This window comes from Papaver somniferum, chromosome 3 (assembly GCF_003573695.1).
Source record: "Papaver somniferum cultivar HN1 chromosome 3, ASM357369v1, whole genome shotgun sequence".
Classification (NCBI taxonomy): Eukaryota; Viridiplantae; Streptophyta; class Magnoliopsida; order Ranunculales; family Papaveraceae; genus Papaver; species Papaver somniferum.
In genome coordinates, this window is record NC_039360.1 from 60,824,186 (window position 1) to 60,851,920 (window position 27,735).

The window sequence follows — 27,735 nt, forward strand, 5'->3', positions numbered from 1 at the left end:
GAGTTTATTTTCAACCAACAGCTAAAGCCTAAATTGTTGTCAATTAAAGCTATTCAATCTCAACTCTCAGTGTAGAAAACTTTTGTTTTTGTGGATGTCAACATTTGGAAAGCCAAAGTTGAGCTCAGCATTTATATGTGAGGTAACTGCTATGGTCAATGTTCAAACTTCAAATTATTGTTATCATTTAGTAGTAGTAGTTATTATCTTTTGATTTGTAATTCAGTATAGTCATTTGTCACTCAATTTTCATGTACTCTGTCTACTTTTCTCTTTTTAATTTGGTCAATAACAAAGTACAAATGTTGATTATCACTTCATGATTCCTATCTATTAGCATGTTATAATCACCTTATTCACCCGTGATACTGAAAAATTAGTTGTTTTTTTTAATCAGCTGGGGTTAAAGGGATCCCCTAAAACAGAAAACAAATCAAAAAACAAGAACAAAACTAGAAACTACCAACGCGCGTACAGTTTCCCCTCCCTATCCTCTCTAATTATCTCACACAGCTCTGGAGAGAACTCCTTTATCCTGACATCAATCCATTTTACAGAGGGGTGATCACTAGCTAGAGTGTCAGCAGCTCTATTAGCCTCATGAAAATATGAGAAATCTTAAGGACCTCAAAGAAAGGTAGCAGCTTCTCCACCCTGCGCCAAATTTGAATTAAACTCCAAGGAGGTTTCCTAATCTTCTGAACCATCAAATTATAAATATACATAGAGTCCATGGCCAGATGAATCTTTCTAATACCTTTAACAATGGCTAGGTTTAAACCCAACTCCACTCCATGTAGTTCATGAGCATTAGCCGAAATAGGAGGACCACCTCCTTTTGCAGTAGCCACAACATTTCCTGAGCAGTTCCTTAAAATATCTCCCCAACCACCTGAATGATCCTTTTTTGACCCATCAGTGTTAACCATAGTTAAATCTTGATCAGGAAAAAGCCAAGAGCAATAAGTAATAACAGAAGGGGGAATAAACTGACATCTAACTCGAATTTTGTCCATAAAACTTCTAGAAAAAGGGTTATCGTCGGCTTTGCACTGAATAGAACTAACCCTAATTCTGACATCCTCTAAAATGGCGAAACCCACTTGGTCAGTAGAAGAAAATTTACTAGCAAAAACTCTATTATTCCGCTCTCTCCACAAGTGATGGATAAAACTGTTGAGAATCACTTTCTTCACTCTAGCAATAATAGTCTGGCCAGCAAAAGCTTGAACATACCAAAGGATTTCCGCAGTCCAGCTCTGACAAGTGTTTCTATAGATTCCCATTTTAAGCAGTAAACCCAGCCATATTCCTGCTGCAAAGCTGCAAGAATGAAAGAGATGTTCTTCAGTTTCAGGTCCTTGTTCACATAAAACACAAGTAGCAACTGTTAACAAACCCCATTTCAGCATTTTATCTCTTGTTTTCAGTCTTCCATGCAAGCATAACCAAGTAATGAAGGAGTGTCTCAGCACATGGGATTTAAACCACACAAGACTTTTCCAAAGGATATCCTCTTTTTCCCCTGCCAAGGTTCTATAAGTATCTTTTATAGTAAAATCCCCAGAACTGCTAGGCTTCCAGACAACCAAATCTTCCACAGACAAATCAAATTCCACCTCCTTGAGCTGTAAAATAGTTTGATGCAACTCATCCTCCATAGCATCAGGATAATACCAACCCTCATCATCAAGAAAATCAGCCACACGACAGTCAGAGCCATAACACAGTTCATCAATAGTATCCTTACTGACCCAATCAACTAATTTACCATTAGGATGCCATAAGTCAGTTAGAAACTTTGTGTTCTCCCCATTTCCAATAATATGTAAGAACATGTTCTTAGCCACTTCCCGCTGCTCTAGAATCCTCCTCCAACACCATGAAGCATCATGAGGAATAGTTAGAGTCCAAAGATCACAATTCTTAATCAAATTTGCATGAATCCACTCTCTCCATATGGTCTTCTTACCACTAACCAAGTCCCACAAGTGTCTTAAGTTAGCTGCAGCATTAGTAATTTCCACATCTCTAACTCCTAAACCCCCTTCATCATAAGGTCTACAAACTATATTTCAATTAATGGGATGATATTTTTTCCCCAATTCATCACCGGCCCAAAGGAATTTCTTGCAAATAGATTTCAGCTCGTTTATAGCCCTCTTAGGTAGAATAAAACAGGATAGCCAAAAGTAAATCATTCCATCTAACACAATTTTAATTAATAATAATCTACCTGCATAAGACAGATGCTTGTACTTCCATGACTTAACCCTTTTGGTGACCTTAGAGATCAAAGGCAAGCAATCTTGGTAAGATAATCTTGAAGAAACGAGAGGAACCCCCATATATCTCACTGGTAATTCTCCTCTACTACATCCTAAACACTGAATAATCTGATCCATTACTCCACTATCAACAGAAGATGAAAAAAGCGAAGTCTTATTAATATTTAATTCCAGTCATGTGAACTTACTAAAATCCTCCAAAGCAGATTTAAGAGAGGAAGCAACTTTAAAAGTACTCTTGAAGAACACAAGAACATCATCGGCGAAACATAAATGAGTAAGTTGAGTCAACCTACACCTAGGGTGAAATTCAAAATTAACCATACTCACTTGATGTCGTAAAGAAAGACTCGTGATTTCCATAACAATAACAAATAAGTAGGGTGATAGAGGGCAGCCTTGTCGAAGGCCCCTACTGGACGAGAAATAACCATACGGCGAACCATTAACAAGGACAGAAAACTTTGCAGTCGAAATACAAGTAAGCACCCATGAAGTAAATTGATCAGGAAATCCCATTCTTTTAAGGCACAAAACAATGGCATCCCAACTAACAGTGTCATAGGTTTTCCGAATATGATCTTTAGAGAGCATCTAGGGGACCCAGTACTTCTATGATACTTCCTAATGATTTCATGTGCAAGTAAAATGTTATCTTGTATAGTTCTACCAGATATAAACGCAGATTGGTTCATGCTAACTAGATCTTTCAGCACCTTTTTCATTCTCACTGCTAAGATCTTTGTAATGCATTTATATATGACAGTATAACAAGAAATAGGGCGAAAGTCTGCAACAGTATTAGGATTTTCAACTTTAGGAACCAAAGTCAAAAAGGTACTGTTTACCTCACCAAGCAGCCTTCCTAAGATGAAATTTTTTTGGACAACCTTAACAAAATCACCTTCAATGATAGTCCAGCAAGATTTGAAAAAATGACTCGTAAAACCGTCCGGGCCTGGGGCTTTGTTAGAACCAATACAGGATAAGGCATATACAATCTCCTCCCTGGTAATTGGAGCACTAAGACCTGCTTTTTCATCATCACCGGTAACATTAGTAAACTGCAGGAAATCAACATCCATCAGATTAGTACCACTAGGTTCATTACCCTTAAATAAAGAAGATAAATTTTTGTACACTCGAAAGCAATCTCCTTGTCATCTTCAAGAGTGTGACCAAGCTCGTCCTTCAAAGTGAGAATGTTATTCCTACATCTCCTTTCTTTTAAAGTACTGTGGAAAAAATGATTATTTGAGTCCCCTAATTCCATCCACTGCACCCTAGATTTCTTCCTAAGCATAGAAACTTCATGCCTAGCCAAATTAGCGTAATGAGAAACAACTCTCTTCTCCACGTAAGCAACATGTTGATCCAAAGGGTGAAGCTAAACTGCAGCTTGAGCACTAACCATCATCCTTTTAGCCTCAATCACTGATTCAGAATATTAGCAAATTTCTCTTTCCTCAAATCAACTAATCTTCTCTTCACCTTCTTAAGTTTAGAGACAAGAATAAACATAGGGTTGCCCTTAACTTTTTCCCTCCAAACCTCTCTAACAATATTCATAAAATCAGGGTCTTCAGTTAAGTAGTTGAAAAAACGGAAAGGAGGAGGACCATGTTGCCTTTCTTCATACACAGAAACAACCACAGGCGAATGATCAGAAATCTCGGGAACAAGAAATTCAGCCTTAGAAGCATTAAAATAGGTAACCCACTCAATATTGAAAAATTAGTCTTCTTACTCTTATCTACGAATTAGAGATAGTTCTTGTTTCCACGACGTGTAGTTGTTTTTTTATTGAGCGGCGTGCATCATCTTTGTATCGTCTCACGCAGATTACTGAAGCAAGATAATTTTGTTCCTGATTTCTAAAAATTGGGATGCCTATGGAAACTAAACATCCATAGTTCATATTTGATCACCCTAAGTAAATGCAGTAGATAATTGTGCATCAGGAATGTGGCTATGGTGTGTACAGGTGTGCCCATGTTTGGCACACTTTATAGAGGCCCACATGATATTTGTTTGGAATATATTCTTGGAAACGGATCCAACATGGCACATGCATGTCATTTGGCTTTCACATAATGGAAAAAAAAAATTGAAATTATTGCCAGGGGTTTTCTAGTGTTTGTGAAAGATGTTGCGTTATTGGAAGAAAATTATCAAATAATAATTAGTGGATTTATTATGTCGGAGATCACGTCTGTTTATACTGTATCTCTACAAGTTATATATCTTTACGCATGGCTTGGCACTGTAACTGTTTGGTCTTTAGAAGCGCTTGCTAGCGGGTGAAATTGCTAGAGCATTGTAATAAATCCATGCAGGTGCAGGGAAATTCCTAATTTTCACTGGTCGGTGCCTTTGTAAAGTAAAGATAAAACACATAAACTAAGAAAAGAGGATTCGGTAAGGTTATGTGGACAACAGTGAGACAAGATGGTCTTTAAGTTCCCGGCTGGTGCACTCAATTTTTCTTTATTTTTTAGCCCGACATCTCCAGACTCCATGGGATTTGCCATTGGTTGGATCCAATTCTTTAATTGGGATTAGCCCGAAATCTCCAGACTCCATGGGATTTGCCATTGGTTGGATCCAATTCTTTTACTTATCAAAAAAAAAAAACGTACTCTATTTGAAATTGTTGAGTAAGGTTGATGGGAAAAACAAAACAAAGTGGCCAGCCTATTTATTGCCTTTTACTCACCGACAGAACTTACATATTGGTATCACACTCGCCTCTATTTTCAATTTAGGACGACGAAAGCAGCAGCCGTGCATACGACACAGCAGGGACAATTTTCAGGCACAGAACGGCAAAGTAGGCCGTGGGTTCTCAACACAGAGGATCTACGGCCCGGCAAGGTACATGATATGCACACTCCGATGCGTCATGTGCTTGCCGTGTCGGCACATTTTACACCTCAGCTTGTGACCGAGTGTGCATAACGTGTGTACCGGTACTATCTGGTTTGATCATACGGTTTTGCTACATACACGACGAAGTGTATTCACCGAGAGGATCCAGTGGCAGAAAGGTCACCCTCTCTACATTGGGGTAGGATGAGGTAAGACTGAGCCCCACCTCCTCTCACATTGGGATGGGGTTTGAAACGTTCATAACTTTTATGTAACCTATTCTTGACGCTGACGTTTCAACAGAGCTACTGTTTCGTACTTACCCAGCCACCAAAGGGGATAACAATAAATGAGCAACCTTTGCGTCATATGGCAGTCAAATAATGAACCCCCTTTGATCATTTCATGGTCCATGTACGTCTTTGATTTGAACCAGGTTAGTCGACTTTAGCCACACTTTATAGTAGTAGTATGGTAACTATGGTTTCTAAAAGGTCAAACAAAGATTAAGATATTATAATGAGTAAAACTCTACGTAATGAGCTTAGTCCATATCAATGCGTGTTTATATGATTTAGTTTTTAAGTATTCTGCATGCATAAAGTGTGCCCATATTTTGACCTGTTCTTTCCTAAATGCTACGTTTTCTTCCTTAATTGACAATCTTTTCACCTTTGTTTTCTTTTGCTATTCAAATCATTAGCTGTGCATGAATTGAAATTTTTTAATTACTGCTCTAACAGATTTTCATCATATATTCCTTTTCACCCTGTGTACACATATATCTCACTATCAGACACGTGTATATAAAAAGATACGTGGAAAGGATGCAGGCCAAGACATCAAAACATGATGCGCTGCGAAACACCGAATAAACCCCGAAAAGTTACTTTATCTCATCCCCAAAAGAAGCTAAGATCAACGGTGGAGAGAAAGTTAGCTGACACGGACGTGACAGGGGCAGAAGACACTTGTCTGACACGAGCAGACCTCTCAACTACCCGCATTAAACACTCTGAGCAGTGTACGTGTCGATCAACCTGTGGAACGAGCGAGGATATATCTGCGGGATCAAGGGGCAAACGCAGACCTCTGCGTGATAGACGCAAGAACACAAGAAGATAAGGTTTCAACGGCCTTCAGAGATGGATCCCACATTCTAACTTTATAAATACCCCTTCTCCACCAAGAGGAAAGGGGATCGGAAAAATCAGGAAGGGAAGGAGAGAGAGAGATTGCAAGTGTAAGTTAATCCTTTAGAAGAGAGAAACATGTAAACCCAAAAATCATTCGACTACTCGTGTAACCGTGAAGAATATAGTAAAACAACAAACCCCGTGGACGTAGGCCTTAGTGCTGAACCACGTAAACCTCGGTCTTGTTTACATTTCAGCACTTTATATTTGTCTAACCCCATGGATCTTTACTTATACGTTTTGCTTTCTTTGTTTTTACCTATATCTCGTGCGCAAACGCCTCGCATGGAGTTGTTAGATGAGGCTATGATAAACCCGAAGGTTTTGAGCCAAGGAATCAACACTAGGATATCATCATCACAAATCTCTCTAGATTACGATGATTGGTTGTGAACATTCGGATGCCTTCGTGATTTATGTGTTCACACACCCAAAATTCAAACATTATGGGGTGGCGCATGCAGCAGAGTGTATCAGATTCTGCACACTTCCTAAGAAATGTAATGACATAAAATCTTTCTCTCTTTTATGTTAACAATTTTCATGAGCTGCAACATTTAATATGCAAAAATAAAGATTTTGTTGGAATTTCTGATAAAATGGAATACGAAAAGATCAGCATTCAAAATTTTAGTACAGTATATTAACTCTATTTGATGCTGAGATTATAATTAAGAGGTCAACTTAGTTTAATTTATCTGTATATAAGTAGCATTTATTATGTATGATTTTACTGGATGATTCTGTCAAACGATGGTGTGGTGGCCTGCTTAGAGACCTTAATTACCACTGCCGGAAGTACTAATTTTTTTGTTGAAGCATCGGAAGTACTGATGTGATCACATGGATGGAATTCTTGGTCGGTTAAACACCGGCGTAAAATTCTCGATCCATATTTCAACCAATAATTAACTCATCATTTTCACTTTACCGACAAACTGTTTGTCATGATCAGAAGTATTATTAAATGGAAATCATCAAGTCCAAACCAAACCAAATAGTTGAGGACTATGTACACATGGAGATGCTGCTGTCGACATTAAAACCAAAACATAGAGCTTGACTACAAATTTTATTTATATATCTGAATCTCAAGTCTGTAAAAATAAAATAAAATAAAAAATACTAATCCGAACACTATCTTAACACGGTAGGGGCTGTGAAATACTGACCACTTCGATACTTCCTCCATGGATATAAAAATAGAAAAAGAAAAAGGCACATGAAGAAGAAAAGTCCAAAATATTGGCTGGACCGTGTTTGGTTGTCTGCAGGTTTTTGTTTTGGTATATAAAGAGAGATTACTAGGAAAACACCAACTCATCTTAATTTTTGGATCCACGACTCACTCTGCACTGTAAGCTAATTGTTTTCTGCTCATCAACAAATCCAAATCTATATCTCTATTTCTGTTGGTTCAACGTTTAAAAATTAAATCAACCATGGCAACTGTTGAGTGTGTCAAGCAGCAGCAGCATCAGCATCATCAAGCACAACAACAACAACACAAGTATCATCAAATGAATAGCAGCTCATTCAAGATCCCTATGTGGTTATGTATGAGACCATCAATTACCCAAGAAGATTATCAAGATCATCATCTCTCAAAATGGGATACTGAGAATTCAAAATTTCATCAACAAGGCGATAATAAGGAGAACAAGAGCAAGAAGAGTCATAACAGAAGTAGTAGCAGTTGTAGTATTGATAAAGATGCACCAGGATCACCAAAAGTAGGATGTATGGGTCAAGTCAAGCACAATACTCATCAGCAACAACTTACATTTTTATCAGCAAATAATCAACATACAACAAGTAACAAGAGATACTTCAAGCTCAACAAAATGTTCTCATCAAACAGCTTCAGTTACGCTAGAACCACCTCAAGAACCAATCATATGATTACCGCTACTACTACTACTACTACTACAGGTCCAAACAATTCTAAGCTATTACTCCAGCACCACAACCACAATACTAAAGATCAACAGGAACAACATGCTGCATCTTCATCGGAATCTTCGTCTAGTTCTTTGTCGGAATCATCGTCGTCTACCACGACTTCTTCGTCTTCTTTTTCTCTAGCTAGTGTTGGTGATTTAGACCCTCCTCTACCTGTTATTAAGCGGTCGCTGACTACTACTAATGCATGTAATGGTGATGTTAGTAGCATATGGAAAAGGCGGTGTGGTGGCGAGGTGGCTTTGAAAGGTCTTCAGCTATCTTCAACGATTAAGAGACCTATCAAATAGTATTGTTAAAATTCCTCAACCTCTAGCTTCTCTTTGAATGATTTGTTAATGTAAACCAGATTCTTTTACTCATTTTAGATTATAATGAAGAATATTTTACATCGCACTCTTTCAATTTCTTATTTTTTGATCATTAATTCTTAATCAAACAAAGATTATCCCATGGATGAATCACCAGTAACTTTGAAAATTTGAGACACCTCGCAAAATCACCAGTAACTGTTGTCAGTGACATCACAGCCTAAATCAAGACACTTCCCAAAACATTTCCAAAAGGAAAACACCCCAGATTTTTCCTCCGTGGGGTGAAAACTACACTTACTAAGTCACCACACTCCGCACATATTTTGAACGAAGAATCCCTAACCAGAAAACGAGGCAGGTAGGGATTTCAAACCCCAAAACAAGCCTCCCCTGTCGACAGAAGGATAAGGTAGTTCGGCCATACCTTTACAGAATAGTACTCGTGCACACCTCCCTATGGAATCTGTTGAGTTTTGATGATAATCGTAATTCTGCAACGCATTGTATGTTTGTTGTTAATAGAATTATTTCTTGTGACTTACAAAAAAAAAGAATTATTTCTTGTGGCGCAGCAATAGCACCCATGAAAAAAAGGGAAGAACCAGCATTTAACCCTGCTCATCTGGAACAAAACCCTGCCCTAGTCACCCTAAGGCAATAGACATCATCCACCTTCGGAACTGTAAGTGTGTCTATAAAATCAAGCCCAGTGACGATATTGAGCTACCTTTGCAGTGGGATAAACGTATAAACCTAGCAGTCATCATCATATTAAAATAACCTAAATAAATTCATTTTCTAAAATGTGGCACCACTCATCTAACACAACTCATCAGAATAACAAGATCTCCGATCTCTCTTGGCTGCCTTAGACATATCACATAGGAGTCGCAATCTTTAGGATCCATTTTACAAAAATAACTTTTACTTTACATCCAGATACTCATTATCTGTCAGAATGGTGTTCTAGTTACATTCCTGGGATCCAAGACATTTAGGTCCCCACAGGAGTTGCTTTTACCGGGATTTGCCTGGATCGGAAATGTTTTAGCCTACATAGTGCTTGCTCTTAGCTCCAAACAAGTTTCGGGCTGACCACTGGAGCATAACTGGTTCTTTATATTTGAACATACAATCGTTAACTTTATGGGAACACATCATCTACAGAACACTTTTGTTCAGACTAAAGTGCAAAGCATTCCTCTAGTCCAGTTGGTCACTTTGTATTTGATGTTTAGGCTACCGAATACTCACATGTAGGCACCACAAGTAAAATATGGTAGGCACGCATATAATGTCCCTAGCACATTTTGTTGTTTCGGAGTCCCCCAGACGGGCCAGACCACATTGCATGCATGGTGAACAAACAGCAATAGCAAAAAAAGGCTTATAGGTATACTCTTAAATTAACATGTCATGGACAGATGAGTGATTGAGATTCTAAGCACAGAGGTAGGAGCAAAGTGGGTTACTATGATTAATAGGATTGGTTCAAGATTCATGAATCTAGTTGATCCAAATGTGGTAGAGTCCTGGCTTATGTGCGCTTCCTATACAACAGAGTGCATGATTGCACCAGTCTTGTCGATGCATGTTCAATCTGCGTATAATTCAGATCCACATCTGAGACGTCCTTAAACCTGAACCCAGATGTCTAAAACATCGAGTTAAGCGGCAAAGAACGAGATCGCATGAAAAGTAATCAGAAACAAAATATCCCGCGCATACCTAAGTGGCGTTTCCTACACGTGTCACTTAAGCCCTTATTTGATCCTTGAATTAGTATCGGACATCAACAAAAGCTAGTTCCCTACAGGCGTCAATTTATCATAAGTACTCTCTTACCCTATGACTGTAACTCGTCTCCCTTGATCTAAAATATGAAGTAATTACCAATTAGCCAATAAAGAAGCTCTACACATGAAGTCTAAGAATAAAAGCCAAGGAAAGAAATCAATAAGAGAAGGATCATTTCAAAGTTTAACCAATATAGCAATACGACCTAACTTGCCAAAAGCTACGATGATAAAATCACATTTTCATTTGCTATCCAGATCGTACTTGGGAACCAAGTACAGAAAGGAAAAAAATAAATTAAAATCTTAAACTGCTGCTATCATTGCTTCCGTATGCTGAAGGAAATAAATGCATCTAATACTAACCTTCTTTGAAGTAACTTTCCGAGCCAAGAACCTAGACATCCTGAGCCTGGAAATGCATCAAGTAATCAATGTCAACTGAACATCAGAAATTTCCGCTCCTGCAAGAGATTAAAATGAAAATTCATTGCTTTCACATCAATAGCTATCCCTGAAACACATACCAGAACCACTTGTCATCAAGAAAACAGCATAACATTATATATAAATAATAATGAAGATCATGGAAAATCAGTACTTATAAACCACAATGACTAAATATCCCAGCAGCTCAGCAAGTATCAAGTCTACAACCTTGACAAGCCAACCTACACCATCCGCATCCAATGGTTAAAAAAACTTTACAGCCCAGTCAGTTATTCCTGCAACAGACAACACTCAAAGAAGTGATATGACGATCCAACAATTGGGATTCAGAATAGCCTTGTGTATGAGTCATATCACGGTCTCTGTTTCAATAAATGAGTAAACCTCCATCACAGTTGATGGAAATAAACCCAATAAAACTATCCATGCAATCCATTAACAGACTAGCTCCAAAGAAACCAATTCCAGAATTAAAATAGATAGGCAAGAGACAGGCAATAAAGAAAAAGCAATAAAATTGCTATCTGTGATTTCTAATTACTGTACACAGTGGTACAATGACTAACTGCAAAGACTCGTCTCCAAATGCTAACTGCACTCCAAGAACAGCGATGCTAACGATATCCACACTAAGTTTTAGAGGATGCAATATAATAATACCTTTCTAATTTCTCATATACAGTTTACAGGAAAGCACAGCCTGCATACAACCCTCCCCTATGGGGGAAAGGCAACCTCAAGCTTGTTGCCATACATTAAATGGAAAGAAACCTCATCCTCTGTACAGTTGCTCTCAGAATGTGTATACAACAACGATGACAAAACTTTCATATCTGAACGAACGGTAGGAGGCAGTCCCAGTTGATATGGGACCGAACGGCCAGGTCCCTAACCCAATGATATATCCTTTTACTTGTAAAATGGGACCAACAATCACAATTAACCTCCGAGCAGAGATCAGCAGAGCTCTTGGATAGGCTGTGGCTGGCCATTAAGGAAACAAAGAACCCAAAAGAGATTTGATATTTCAGTCTTATCCATCAGGCTCCACCGAGTCTTGCAAATCTGTTTCACGGGGAGGAGGCTTCTCCTTAGGAAGGCACACCACAGGAACATAAGCAAACCCTTTTGGTAACCGCTGATTCTGAAAAGATGCTTGATCTGATGTCATTACCAGCTCTTTTTGAAAGGTTTCAGTGTGCTGCATCATTGAGCAATAGAGTGATGAAAAATCCATCACAAAGAGAATGACAGCAACAACGCAGAGTATATATACATGGGGATCTAAGAAGCCCTAACACCTTGTTCCAAATAATGTAAGAAATCTCACCTTTCTTGATTTTGACCTCTTGTCAGCATCCTCCTCCAAATTCCGCAGAGCAACAGATGCAGGTCTCTTGGGGAGCTTCTTCCCAGATAATAGCACCCTGTCATTTGTCTTTATGGTGCACAGCTGATCTTGAGAAGTGGAGCTATCATCAGTCTTTTGGTCGATATCCATAGGCACAGGAAGCATAATCCGGCGCTTACCAGAAACAGCAGTGTCCATGGTGATGTCATCTGATCTTTGCGTCGTCGCTTCATTGCAAGATTTTTTGTCATCCACATGCCCTCGCAGGGAGGTTGTTGCTGATTCTGAACTGACATCAGGAAGGAAGAACGGACTACGAACAAGCACTGACAGAGCTATGGAGTCCCGTTTTGAAGCGAGTATTTCTTGTGAACAGACAACTAACTCTCGCTGCAAATATTGTATCAGTTAGTACAGAGCTATTTTGCGGAGAAAATAATCAATGATTGCATGAAAAGTGTGGAATTTTTTTACTGCGACATGTTAAAGCACTGGCCAAAAAGCAACGAAATAAAAACTCAGATAATGAGGAAAAGATTGGAATAGAGATTTCAACAACATATAGTTACTACTTTAAAGGATACACTGGCGCCAAATGATGAATAAGAAGCAATGATAAAAAGCCACACTCCTAATAGCAACAGAGACTTGTATAAACTACAAAGTGTGGTTAATCTGACAGTGCCTCCAGCACAGCCTACATAGCCAGCCTAAATGAGCAAACGTGATGTAGTAGGCAATAGTCTACACAAGTTGAATAGCTACCAATCCTTATCAATTCAGCATCTCTTTAAACAACTAAGAAGATTTACGGACCAATGTGCTGGAGGATCTTAGTCACACCACTAGCCCACAAGTGTGAAAACAGAGTAGCATGCCAACTTTACATTTTTCAGAAAAAAAAAACTGATAATGTTCGTAGACAGAATATAAGGATTGAATAACTAGAAGATATTGAAGCTCCATTCCATAATACTCTTGAACAATAGTTGGCAAAGTAGAAAAAGGGTTACCACTTTTCATCAACTTAAGCATCAGATAACCAAGATCTACTCAACATGCCAAATAAATATATAAGATGAAATCCTTGCTTTTAACTTGAAAACTCCTAAAAAAATTTCTGTCCAGTCAGCATAACTCTTGGAACATGTATAAAAATTTCCATATATAAGAGTGCATCAGGAGCCACTAACTACATGCATGACCTTCAGAAGCATGTTTGCAGTTGATAACCATGATCATGTTGGCATCAGTAGTGATCATACAGGTCTCTCCAAGTTCTAGTTTCAGGTTTAAGATCTCCAATAAACTAAAAAAAGAAATAAACAAGAACGCCCGTTTATAATCTGGATTAAAATAAGTATACTATGTCTTTACGAATTTATTGAAACATGCTATTCAACTCTGATATCTCTTCTTACAGAGAGAAGAATAAAGTTTACCATAAGTAATAGTGTAACAGTACAATCACAATAAAACAGCAACTTAACCTCTGCCATTTGCCAAGATAAGTTAACACCAATTACCTTAAATTTCTCTCTTTTGATGATTCTTTCACAAAGAAGACGCACCCTCTCAAGCTCTACCTGTACGAACGCAAGATTTGCAAGCAAAATTACAAGCTTATCAGTTGTTTGAGGTCGAGCGAGGTGCAAATATATATTTCAAAGGGGAGAAAAAATAAATCAGCACGAAGATAAAACAGGTAGAATCTTGTCAAGAACAAGACATCTACGAAAACCAAGGACATTCAGCAAAGTAAAGCAACCCATTGAGTTCAGAGAGTTTTGATGGAAAGAAAAGAAAAGATAAAATTCTTAGTTTCTTACAAAATGCGCAGCCAGTGTATGTCATGTCATTACGTAGTAACTGAACATGCAGGGAAGTTAAACATATAATTTATGTAATTTACTCAACAAAATTATCACTTATTCTAAAGGAGAACAGATAATTTATGTAGTATATCACAATACCAAGTTACTTCTTTGAATCAGTGGTTCAGGCTTCTAAAGACTTTGAATGGTCCCCATTACTCTGTTTTGGTATCACTAGTAACCGCAGATACTCAATTTTCAAAGAACAGTAACATTCAAAAAGGGGTTTTAAACTCGGCTGCAACTGCAACACAAGGTGATGCAAGTACGATTACTATATGGCAATGCAAGTATGCAGTTCGAAAGCTCAACCTACACATGAAATAGTGTTTCACGGAGTCAACCATTTAAAAGAAGATAGAACACCTTTAACCACAAATCCTTTCCCCAAGAAAGCTCACATACCCAATATACCCTGGCATCAATTACCCAGTTTACCTGGTGGAGTTAGTCGTTCATAAATAGAGAACGCTGTGCGTGTTAAACAAGATAACTTATAACAGTTCACACAAAACCACACACACTTGACCCCATAAGTCCACGTGTGCTACTGTCATTGAGTAAGTTATCCACCGAGCAGGAATTGTCAGTTTCTCACTAGCAAAGCAAGACAATAGAGCAAAACATAACCCATAAACGAATTCAAGCAGCTGCAGCATTTACCATGTACATCAAAGGTTTGCAAATAATAGTTTTTAACCGCTGAAGTGTGAAGCAATACCACCATAAACATAATCATGTGGAACATTAGTTAGCACTCTAGCAAAAACTCAACAAAGAGACTGATAAAGAACCAGGCATGAGAAAACCAGCCAGGAAGTGGAAAAACCTTAGAAGCAAGACAGCAGGTGAGTCAAAAGACAAAAATTATTGGTTATATCAGCACTAACCCTTGTTTGTTTAATGCTTTTAAGCTCCTCGGCACCATGTTGCTGCGTCCCAGCCTGTAGAAACAATATAGAAACATATATGACATGCTGCAGAAATTTGAATTTTTAAATATTCATTTTGAAAACCAAATGATTGACCTTTTCTCTCAGCTCCAAGCTATGCTTTTCACAGTAAGCTTTGTGATGTGACTTGTTTCCACCTCCACCAGTCTTCATGAGCATGTAAAATCCAGCATTTCTGGCGCAACAGGGATGAAAGTTGCTTTGACAATTTCCATAGTGACACTGCATGGAAATACAGATTAATGATGAAAAATTATACTCTTCCTCCACCACTTATCTTGTATGTAGCATGAACAGAAAAATGTGTAATAATCCTAACCTTTACACAGACTCCAAGTTTAGTACCGCAAATACTGCAAACTTCCCTTTCCTTCAGAAGGGTATCCTGACATTCCATAAAAAAACGTAAGTGCTGTTACTTAAGACCCATCAGAAAAAAGGGGAAAAAAATGTACAAATTAAATATCAAAAAGTCTATGATTCCATCTCTTACCAGTCCTTCCACAGGATTCTGCTGTCCCCTCTTGAAAGTTGATTCCAACAGCCACTAGAATGGAAAAGAGATTAATAAAATAAAATCCTCAAAGAGACTCAACAGCAACAGCATGAAAGAATGTTTTATTACCTCGGCACAGAAGGAATGAACCCATTGTCCGTCGGTTGACCTTCTAAAAGCACCACTGCTGCCACCACACAAACAACACTGTGCAGGAAAACAAGGCTTCTCACGAGGGTTTACAACTGGAACTCTAAGGCTCCTGGATGCCATCAAATCTTCACACAGTTCACAGTACCATGGTCCAGAAGAACCTTTAACACTACGATAACAACCCGAATGGACTGGCACCTGAAAGCAGACATGTTTTTGTGAACATCGACATAAACTAAAAATGCAGTTGCTAAAAATAATAATTGTAAGGATAGCAAACCTTGCAGTTGTGACAAACTAATATAGGGTTCAACAACATCCCAGGTCTTCTGCAAATTTCACATGAATGAGGGTGTTCCTTTGAAGAGTTCAACTGGACAGTTTCAGAGGGCTTTTCAGTAGAATTGCGTCCAACGGCCAGTCTTGAAAGTGTCTCCTTTGCCCGTGGCATCATTTGGGAGTAAAGCCCAGTCCTCCCACCGACAGCATTTATTTTCGATTGGCTCTGCAGGAGAAAGAATCATCAATTTACTGCAAATAAAATGAACACATCCAATACTTATCAGTAATCACGTAAAGAACAAGACCTCATGATGAGCAGTTTCTTCAGGTACGTCTTTCCTAAGTGATGATATCCTTGAAGAAGCTGCAGCTGCAGCGGTTGCAGCAGCCAGCACAGCCTGAGCTTCTTTGTTCCTTCTCTCTTTTCTTCCTTGTTTCTTTGCTTCCCTAATCCCACAAAGATACTGACTAACTAGTACCAAATCCCATCGTTGCCTACAAGCGGTATCAAGTTCCTTCGGAAGACTTTTTACCACTCGAGAAACAAGTTCATCTGCAAGGACAATACAAACACATTAGATAATTTAGTAACATAACAATATACAACTAACATCAACAAGAGGACAAGCACAGAGACCACAATGACGCTTGCTTGCAATGGTGTTGTCGAGGAGCTTATTTTGAAGGTAAATAAGTTGCCCTTCCAGTTCGTCTTCAGGTGACAGATCTAAGACGCCCATCTTTTTAGCCATCTCCAATTTTTTCAACGTGATACCATCTAAAGTACAATCAGCGGTAATACAGGTACTGTTACCATCTTGGTCATCGTCGCCATGAGTACCAGGAAAAGGTGACTCTGTAACAGGGACATCTTTTACCATTGTTTCTGCACAGGAAAAGATCGTGTGGTTGAGCTTTGTTACAGTTAACATACTTTTTTTTTGATCGACTACAGTTCACATCCTTGAAACTAAAGAAAATATATTACCATGAGTCCCGGAAACTGTGTGGGCCTGCTGGGACAACTTATTTCGAATAAACGGGTGAACGTACGAACAAGAAGTTGGCACTCCAGCACTGCATCAAACATGAGAGAGAAAAATCATTCTCCATGATTTTCAAAGTCAACCAGAGAACATGGGTTGTAAGATATTTTGACTGTAGAAAGAAGCTTACGTGAAATCAGGAATGACCAGAGTCCCTACATCAACAGAAGTTGCATTATGCTCACCGTCAGAATTCACCAAACTACTCTGCAAAGAAGAATCCCTCTCTACTTGTTCATTCACAGGCATGTTACAGTGCACAGGCTTCCCTGCATTCCATTCAATATAACAATTAATACATGTAAACTGGATAACAATGCAGAGTATTCAACTAGCAAAATCCCACAAGCAACCAATACATGTAAAAATAATTAAATTCAACACAGAAATTAGAATGGGGGAAAAGGAAACAGTGGGATAAGTGAATCAACACATCAGCCTTTAGCTTCATAAGAACTCAGTTTAGTCAAGCCACAAGCACTGAAAATAAAATATTCAAAACAGCTTGGAAAATCAGAATCCGGGAATTTGTTTGTTGAAATAGCTAACAAAATTTAGCTATAAAATGAAGTCTAAAAAGATTTCAGCTTAAGTCACAATCCCCACTGGTTCCTTCAAACATACAGTACTGTAAGACTGCTTTTCTCAATGCAGTCAGTTACTTTACACAGAGTGGGGCAATCTATAACTCCAAAAGCTAATACAAGATCAACGAAATACTGGCCCAGATAACAAGCTTTCCTGCTGACAAATGATAGGACGTAACCAAGGACCGCAAAATACTTTAAAAGACAGTTCACTGGTTCTTTAAGCATGACTCCTCCAACTGTGTTATCATACACAAGCTCGATATTGGGCGAAAAGTAATTCTGAATTTCTCAAGCTAAACCTGTTGTTTTGTTATAATTCACAACTCTGTGCAGCCTTAGACACCATACAAAAGTCAGTACCCTGGCTAGAAAGCTTTATTAGACTGCAAAAACAATTATAACTACTGAACTATGCTCAGCTCTTAGTACAAGCAACACCTTCGCTTTAAATTCGACCACAGCAAACATGCTCACACTTAACTAAGAGAAGAGACTAGTAAATAGGCAATCTCAGAATATGGAATTCGTGCCCACTTCAAATCAGGATCACTAAAAGAAAAGCTCACCAAAGCGTTTGCAATGTTGAAGTTTCATGGTTGCATAATAACTAAGGCATATTAATAACCAAAATTAAATGTCTGCCTAACAACAAGCTGCAGAAATCGGCAAAGCACCGAAACACATGTACCAAAAACTCTTTAAGTCATACCTTCAGGTACAGTCGACTGCCCCATAGAAGAATCCAAGCCATGTCGTCCAGAAGACTCGACCAAAATCTGCCAAAAAGATAAGTGAACTTGTATGCAAAGGAAGAGTTTCCAACACTGATTAAAAACATAAAAAAGAAAAATAGATCCAGTCACTCTTCCGCGACTTTAAGTTCCATTAGCCAATGAGATTTTCAAATTTTAAGACAAGTTAAGTAAATCTATGAAAAACACCAGCATAGTTTTATGATCCTTCAAAGGAACCTTTCAGCTACTTAAAGTTAAACATTATGTTTGTTCACGTGCTGAATACAAGACATTACTTTCACATGTGCAACTGCTAGAGACCACACGTTGAACAAGCTCGCATTACAATAAGCAACTCTAGCTATTTTGCCACCTTTGGTCACATGATAAAAGTTCAGGGGCTTGTTGCTCCAGAAGGAAAAAGATCCCTTTATCACCATATAAATTATCTTTTTCTTATAACTATCTTACCTTAATGTCAACTCTTCCCCTCAGCTACTACCTACACGACATTTTTTGTAATTGCTTAATACGACTTTCTCGCACTGATCACATACTACCTAAACGACATTTTTTGTAATTGCTTATTGCTACCTCACTCCTTGTCAGACCTACATATACCAAGTAATAAGATACTTCCAGCAATTCCTTATACTACTCCTAGTGTATTTCATATGCAGATTAATACCAGGTAGGGTTCCTACATCCGCTGTCATTACTTCATCTCTAGGCTTCCTTGTAATATCATATAACTCTATTTGCCACCGACTTGGTGCGGTATAGCAACCTAAAGGAGGGAGTAAAAGATAGAGAAACTGAGCAAACGGGTCTCATGGCAACCTTTCCAGTTTCTTAATGGAGTGAGGGATCTGGATAGAGATCAAAGGAGAGCAAATGTCGCCCACTGGTGAAATGGTGCCAATTAAAATGGGGTACGCAAAGAAAAGATGCAGGAGTACAAGACCAAAGAGGTTACACAACAGAGTGAGAAGTTATAAAAATCATCAACCAGGAAGCAATATGAGGCTAGAAATCTGTGGTAAGAACTTCTATGATTTGCACGAAAGAGGAAAAAAAAAAGCCTTACGGACTCCTCCTGAACAAAAATTGGAACTCAATCCTGAATATCAGTTTAGATGAACTATCATACATTGCATATGAACTAGGTCTGGACTATTAGCGCATATTTTTTACCAGCGAACTTCACAGATAGCATCTTGAGACTATGCCCTACTCTCTGACACCAAACAATATCACTACTGGAATAATAGACTTCAAACCCTAGCAGAGTAAGATTCAGCTACGAACCTAACTAGAAATATTTTAATAAAAAGAAAAAGAAAACAAACAAACAAAAATGTAGAGAACGATATGACTACTACGCTTTTGCACTAAATATGCATTCAATTGTAGCATATGATAATGAGCGCACTCCTTGCATAAGTCTGGTAATCAAATGATAAAGCAATGTTCTTTCTTTATTACTACAAGATGTTACAAAGACAGCACTATGTTAATGGGTGAAAAAAACTCAGAAAATTTGCTCCCAACAAAAGAACCTACTTACAAGGAACAAAGCAGAACAATTCATCCAATTCTAAATTCTATGGAAACGGATAATAAAGCTATTCCTTTAATCGAGAATTTAAATAAACAATCAAGATTACCTCTTTCAAGACATCATTATCCTCAAAGCAACAATCACCATCGTGAGAGACAACACTATTTCCCCCATCGTCATCTCTAACACCTCCATTAGGAACATCAAATTTTACTTCTGCCTCATCTATCACTATCCCATTGCCATTTTGCAGGAGCAGTTTTTCCTCAGAAGAGCATACTACTTTATTATCCATCAAAATACGTATGTTGTTCTTTGTTCTCCTTCTTGGTGGAACAGATTTAAAAGGAACATCGGTGGAACTATCTGGACCAGCTTCTGAAACAGTATCAGGACAGTCTGGCCCTCCAACTTTAAGATTTGGTTGTGGACTATCCACGTATGCATGATTTCGAATCCACTTGATGATTTTGCATCTCAAATCAGGAAAGATGGAATTTCCCCCCTGCAATAAAAACCCCCAAGAAAGCAGTTATAGATTTATTAATTACCTTTGAAATAAACAAATGACAATAAGTTTAGCCTAGATTAGTTATTTTCAAGTACCTCAAGAATTTCTGCCAATGTATCAGATGAGATTCCAATATCTGATGCTACGTCGCTAACAATGACCTTTCCCCGATCGACTAACTGCACCATAGAAAGGGAACAAAAATCATGAGCACTTATACTATTTGCATGAACAAGAACTGCACTGCATTATGTAAAACTTCCACAACATGAGGCCAAAGGATCTACTGTTACCTTTTTCAGGGTTTGGACAATGTCCAACGAATTAGAAAGGTTAGTCTCTCCAACATTGCCCCTTTCAGATGTGTCCTTGCTATCAAGCCCTTCATCACACTCCGACCTAGGTTTAGAGCTTGGCCTGGTAGTCGACAAATCTTGTCCCAAAGATATCTCATTGTTCACCAGATTTTCAGAGTTCGTATCTGTTGCAGTAACACGAACTCCATTTATCTGGTCATTCAGGTCACTCCTCTGACCAAGCTTTACCTTCTGTGACTTGTTAACCACCAGTAACACAGTGGGACGACTGGATATAGAGGAGCCACAATCATCCCCTCCATACGTATTATTTACCGACTGCTGGCTATTGCAAACATCTGGCAATCCAGAATGCTTTGCGCAAAAAGCCCTCAACTCAACCTGAGGAAATTAGCACAACAACGATTTGATCAGAGAACAGCAAGTTGGGAGCAGCTGGCAAAAAGGAGAGAGAAGAAATACAAAGGAAAAAGGAAAACTAAGATGAGAAGGCAAGAAAGGGAGCACATTATCACATCCAATCTTTCCCCAGATCTCCATCTTGTATTTTGCTTCCCTTGCACATATTGGATGTAAAGCAGTCCTGCAAGTACCTGAATGATCAGCAAAAGCAGAAAACGTTATGATAGAAACATCACTGACATAGTTTAACATACAAGGGTACAACTGACATTCACAGGTCGTGAGAGTGTATCATTAGCATTAAAGTGGATTTACATAAGGCATACCGGTTCAGAAGCTCTCAAGTAATACAAACATTGGGTACTAACAGAATCAATCTGAGATCTCTGTTCAGAGTAACAGTCCATAAATAACATTTTCTGAATTCCCTATTACCTTATAAATCGTAACCCTACCGAGCCAACAAAAATGTTAATATCATCCTCACAAAATTATTACTAGCTAGCTACATATTCCTATTGTATAGAAACCCAATTAAATACACTGAAATGCCTTAAAAACAGTTAAATCGCAAACTACTGCTGAAGGATTTAGGAAGTTTCAAGTTAAGAATAACATCAACTTTCTGTGCGAGGTATCTAGTTGGCAATGAGAGCATAGATGATGCCGAGTAAACCCGAAGGCTGTTGCGCAAGGATCGGGCATTTTCAGATCAAGCATGAATCGATAGTTATAGACACTTTTCGACAAACTACTCTTTCTTTCGGTCATTATTTCCCTCTTTTTCGAGGGAGGCATAAATGATTTAATGTTCTGGGAAGGCATATTTATAAATACTAAGTCCTCATCTTTACTGATGAAAAAGAAAAAGATAAAAGCCAAAACTGCATTCTGACTTAACCATAAGGTGTGCTACTCAGATGCCTAAAAGTGTGAACGAGAAGTGCACGAACTGAAGAAAGGAGAGAAGAATTAAACATACCATGACTACACCGTACGCATGCACCATATTTCACCTTGCATACATTGCAAACTAATTTCTTTCGCATATCATTTATCTCCCCAATATTCATGATCGGCTCCATCTTCTTTATATCCTCAACATATGCGTCCGGCATCCACAGACTACAGAACAAATGAGCGAACTCCGACGATCCACCTCCCTTAAATTCAACATTCCTGACCACGGGTTTTAACGCTCCACCTGATTTGGGACAAAGAATACAAGGCCTCGACGAAAGTTCTATACCATCCCCATCAGCCTCGGAACTACCCCTCGACAAACACCAAGAACACAACCATATCCCAACTGGAACATCTTGAACACCATAACACTTCTGATGAACGTAAACTTTACACGAACCACAGACCAGTAAAGAATTCATATGTTCACCCGAGTCTTCCAAGCAACACAAATGGCAAACAGGTAAACTCTGTCCTACAGAAGGACAAACAACTTTAAGTCTCTCTAATCCAGCTTCACTTCCCAAAAGCTTCCGCTTCTTCGAAGGTCTCTCAGAAGTGATTACTACCTTATTTCTGGCGCCCAAGAGCCATTCTAACCCATTTGAAGACGAAGAAGATGATTGAGTATTTAAAGGCTCATTTTCCACTAAATTGTCTTCTTTTTCTTCTGTGGGCAAAATTTCAGCTTCCCTAACTTCATTTTCCACTAAATAATCTTCTTCTACTTGTTTTTCTTTATTTTCCACCACCACCTCCTCTTTGGGCACTACTTCTTCTTCAACTACCACCTCATTGTAACCACTAACAGTAGCAACAGAAGAATCGACATTCTCATTTACAAATTTAGGCAGAGAAGGAATAGTAAAGTAAGGCTGAGAAGAAGTAACAGAAGAAGACTGACTGACTAAATTCTGAATGTCAGTAAATGTTACTTGCCTAAAATAATCTTCAGTGTCTGACCAAATGTTCTTTTTAACCTTGGATTTCTCAACAGAAGAAGAAGATTTCTTTTGCCCAGCAGACGATTCTGAATGTGATTTTTTGTGCTTCTTACGACTATAAGTAGACCTAGACAAGAAGTCAGCTAACCCAGAAGGAATATTACAAACCCTAGAAACTTCTGCTTCATCTTCAAAAGGGGAACGCTCACAAAGAGCTTTCTGTGCTTGATTATAGTAATCAATTTTGACGTCCTCTGGAGGATCTACCACTAACCCCAACAACGATTGATGATGATTTTTTCTAAAAGTAGAAATTTTACAAGGTTTTTCTTCGGTGCCACAGCCTCTATCGTCACCTCTACCCATCATATCTTCCACAAACGTTTGCATCTGCTCATACTATTATTATAACTTCTTCTTCTTCTAGTCATATTAGATTTCTTCTTCTTCTTCCACTGTCCATGACACACGAAACCCTAACCCTAATTTGTTATAATTGTTTCGATGTGCGGGAGGAAAAAAAGGAAAAAGAAAAGCAAGGCGGTGAGGGGAAGATGATGATGATGATGTGTTCTTGGCTAGGGTTAGGGTTTCTGTTTTTTCTGGTTTTGTTTTTTCTCGGATCCGTCGAAGACCGATTTTTTCTTTTCTTTCGTTCTTCAGTTTGGTTCGCGTTTGATGAGAGAGAAACAAGAAATTTTTTGAGGAGAGAGAGTGAAAAAAAAGGTAAAAATTAAAAAAGAAATTAATTTCTTTTTTTTTTGTTTTCGTCAGGGGGGGATGAAACGAAGGGGAATTTGTTGTTGGTGGGAAAATAGAAAAAAATCAGTTTGATTAATATGTTTCGGATCTTCGAGATTTATGGAACCGTTTACCTGGAGAGACAGTCCAGATTTAGTTTAAAGGGTCGTAGTATAATTAATGACTAGTACTGTATCTTACTTGGCCCGTCCTGCCCGTGGCCCATTTTACTTTTTTTTTACCTCTCAAATCTCCTAGTTTACCATCTCCTACCGATTGGACAAATTAACTTATAGCGCGTTTGGACGCACACTCAGAAATTATTTTTCGACTTCTGAAAGTCAAAAGTCAGTTTCGCAATAATATTTCAAAACGATTTTTAGAAGCAGAAAATTCGATTTTTTGAAAAGCAAAATAGTTTTTTTCTGAGTAGAAGTCAGAAGTACATATGTATCCAAACGTGTTATTAACACATCTTCTTAATTATCCTTGATAATAATTTTAAATAAATCATGGTGTAAACATAAAAAGAAGCAAAGAAGGACCAAAATTGACATAAAATTCTTAATTATCCTTGATAATAATTTTAAGTAAGTCATGTTGTAAATAGTAAAAGAAGGAAAGATGGACCAAAATTGACATAGGAGTAAGTAGTGAAAAGAGGCTTAAAGGAACCAATGAGTCCAACGAGTTGGCTTAGGACAGAAACATGTGAAAATCGGTGATCCACGTACCAAAATCATGACCTAAAAAATTTGGTTAAGATTTAATTAGAAATAATATTAGAAACTAAGATTTTTTTTAGCAGCTCGGGGTCAATGATGTGGAGCTTAGGACTTTGACCCTTAGCATCTATATTAATATATATAAATTAGCACTCACAACATTCGTAGCCTTGCTATTTTATTTTATGAACTTTTTTTTTATTTTTTTGCTTCTGATATTGGTAATTTCGATATGGGTTCCCATTTCAACCTATCCCAACTCGTTTGGGATAAAAGGCTTGGTTCTTGTTGTTGTACAGTCAAATTAGTTCTTTTAATATGAAAAATAAACAAAAATGAGACATAAAACAAAGTAAAGTAGATCAAATAAGTGATTTATTTCTATTCTAATATGTTAGGTGTTGCTATTCAAAAGGGAGTTGGTGTCCAGCTTGTTGCTAGGTTACCAACAATTTTCTGTACAAACCATAATTGAATAATTTTTGGAAAAAGAAAAAAAAACTCTAATATTATGAATAATTTGATGTTATTTCTTTTTGATAAAAAGAGAGAGCATATTAGATTACACAAAAGAACTATCATAAAGTAGTAGAAGAAACCAAAAAAAATTAGGTAAATACACGGTTCGGCCCATTTCTGAATCGTGTTTGGAAAATTTAAGTGCACTCTATTATAAGAAGCAGTTGCATGTTATAAGGCCAAAGATGTTACATCACTACTAAATCCTTATATGTCTTGAATAGATATTTATCCTCAAAAAGTCCGCAATATCTTTCCCTCTGAAAAACCCAGACAATCGTCATTGGGATGAAATCCCAAACCACTTTGTCGGACCTTGAAAGTTGATTGTGCGACCAAGTCGTTGCTAGCCAACTCATTGAGTCTGGAAAGACCCGTGCCCATATTTTCCCAGGGTAAGAGAGGACCATACATGAGTTTGTAAAGCAGCAACAAATGATTTTGTGATTCATTGTTGTAACCACACATAACTCATGAGTTGTGTATGGCAGTACCTTTGCGTCTTAGATATATTTTGAGAATTGAGTTTGCCATGGAGTACACACCACATTATAAAGTTGATCTTTTGGAGGGATACCAACTTTTCAGAATAACTTATATAGAAAATCAGAAATACCATTTTCAGAAGTTAAGTTGGCGTAAAGAGGCTTAATTGAAAAGATACTGGACGGGTGAAGAGACAATCTTCTAGTGTCGGGTACCAAGTCTAGATCAGGAGGTAAAGCACCAACGACAGTAAAAGAAGCAGCAAGTTGGTTTAGTTCCAAATAAGTCAAGGTTCTTCTTAAATCAAATCTTTATGAGCTATTTGTAGTATTATGATCAGATACACTTGTATTTTTCGACCCACCTAATTTTTGCAGCGACTAAAAAGTGTCAACCAGACAAGAGTTATTAGCCCACTTATCCTACCAAAAGGATATAAGCCCTGGATGCTACACAAAATGAAGTCAGATGATATCAAAAAGTTTGTTTCAGCAATAGTCCTCCAACAAAAAACACCAAAAGGTGACAAGACTTATTAGGGATTCAATTAGAGATTTGAAAGACATATTTCTCCATGGTAAATTTGTTCCACAAGTGAGGTTTTTTGGTACACCAAATCTCCAACACCTTTTAAAAAGTAAATCTTAGTTCACGATTTTGCACTAGACATGAGTATGGTACCTTAGTATGTTTTTTTTCTAAATGATTGACCATATATATATATGGGAATTAGGGTTTAATATATTGCTTACATAATGAGAGTTTCATATTTAGATTTACCAATCCTAGTAATGAAAATTGGTAAAATATTGAGAAGTTTATGAGGCGTTTGACATGCATCGCAACCTAGAAATATATATGATCTAAAATGTTTACCGCAATCCTTCAAGGATATTGTTATGTTGATTGGGATAACTGAAAAGGAGATGGTACCAACTACCAAGTACACCACCCAACTTTTTCGTTTGGAAACCTGTATGGATAATGCCTAATACAATCACAAGTAGTTCAACAATGAAGACCCTCGAAGAAGATTGTATATAGAGTTTTTTCTCTTTCTCTTCCACAATCAATATGTAGAGACCAAAGGTCCGCGTACCTGATTGTGTATAAGAGTTCTTTGATGGTCTCAAAAATCAACATCTAAGATCAAGCTAGTTGTATCTGAATTGTACAAGAACTGAATTCTAACAAGCGTGACACATGCTTTTAGAGCAGTGCATAGTTGAACCCACTAAGTGTAGGTCTATCAAGTTTGGTTGTCATATTTTATTTTTAAAACTCTAGGTTACCTGATTAGATTATTGGAGTCAACTTCTTTAGGTTAGACTATGAACAATAGAAATGTTGAGACTTGCTCGTGTTACTTTGAAGAACCAGAATACTTATTGGTTGACTTGTTTGATTCCTAACTATGTTTGTTTCAAGTCGTTTAGATTGAAAACATAACGTACAAAGTTTTTTTATGTGTCTACAATATTAGTGACTTGATCATTCAATTATGGTCAAAGTGTCAATGAAGCATATACTAGTTGTTTTACATAACTTTGGTATATTGGATTACGAAGTATAACATTTATCTTTTGAATTTCGTAAATTCAACATAACATTATTTGATAATCTGTTACCAGTTAGTGTTGAACTTTCAGGTTGATTTTATACCTAAAAAATTATGTTTAACTACGTGAGTTTAAGGAAGTAGACTTGTGAAACTTGTTTCATAGTTGAAACAAATCAAAGTACATATTATAGAACTGATTCCTTAAATAAGGATCTATATAGATGACAAAACACAACTCTACCAACAACTGGCAATTGTAAGTTCATGGAGCTCGGTGCAAAGAAAAAGTTCAGGTTGAGTCAAATATAACAAGTTCTCAGCTCGAGTACGAACTGAATGTAACAAGTCAACAAACAATGAGAACGAGACAACTAATATCGTGACGCATGGAACACATGAGTTCTGGAGCAGAAAGCGAAGACAAGGTCAAGGCCGTCAGAGTAAAGACCCGAAAATCGAGATAATGAAGATTACATGTCGATTTATTAACTTACTAACGAATTAAAAGCCTAAGTGGATTATTACATCACATTTATGTATACACAAGTGGTCCCTATTAGACATATCTTTAGTGTGATTCATATGCAATGTAACTAACAATGTATAATCCCAAGAAGGCTCACTTTGTAATCCAAGACATATTATTCAGTCA

At 37.7% G+C, this 27,735-nt stretch overlaps 3 protein-coding genes across 4 annotated transcripts; 1 reads left to right on the forward strand and 2 right to left on the reverse strand.

Annotated features, from left to right (window-relative positions):
• Positions 1–256: 256 nt before the first annotated feature.
• Positions 257–2,357, reverse strand: LOC113356285. Its single transcript, XM_026599383.1, has 2 exons — positions 2,237–2,357; positions 257–1,323 (listed from the first exon to the last, which is right to left on the reverse strand). The coding sequence occupies exons 1-2, from the start codon at positions 2,263–2,265 to the stop codon at positions 573–575; spliced, it is 780 nt and encodes a 259-aa protein (XP_026455168.1). The 5' UTR covers positions 2,266–2,357; the 3' UTR covers positions 257–572.
• Positions 2,358–7,872: 5,515 nt separating this feature from the next.
• On the forward strand, positions 7,873–8,604 carry LOC113359495 (GATA zinc finger domain-containing protein 18-like). The gene has a single exon (XM_026603116.1). It carries the CDS (start codon positions 7,873–7,875, stop codon positions 8,602–8,604), a length of 732 nt encoding a protein of 243 aa, XP_026458901.1.
• Positions 8,605–11,504: 2,900 nt separating this feature from the next.
• Positions 11,505–23,782, reverse strand: LOC113356286. 2 transcript variants are annotated; one of them, XM_026599384.1, is made up of 19 exons: positions 22,127–23,782; positions 21,250–21,335; positions 20,719–21,123; positions 20,521–20,604; positions 20,021–20,419; positions 18,329–18,395; positions 17,160–17,298; positions 16,972–17,060; positions 16,621–16,869; positions 16,289–16,536; positions 15,982–16,206; positions 15,678–15,899; positions 15,546–15,599; positions 15,372–15,437; positions 15,128–15,274; positions 14,990–15,043; positions 13,752–13,811; positions 12,205–12,615; positions 11,505–12,075 (listed from the first exon to the last, which is right to left on the reverse strand). In XM_026599384.1, exons 1-19 carry the CDS (start codon positions 23,439–23,441, stop codon positions 11,908–11,910), a joined length of 4,488 nt encoding a protein of 1,495 aa, XP_026455169.1. In that variant the 5' UTR covers positions 23,442–23,782; the 3' UTR covers positions 11,505–11,907. The 2 variants fall into 2 exon arrangements, with proteins under 2 accessions (XP_026455169.1, XP_026455170.1); XM_026599385.1 differs by having other exon boundaries at positions 21,250–21,325; positions 22,127–22,264.
• Between the last annotated feature and the right edge of the window lie 3,953 nt (positions 23,783–27,735).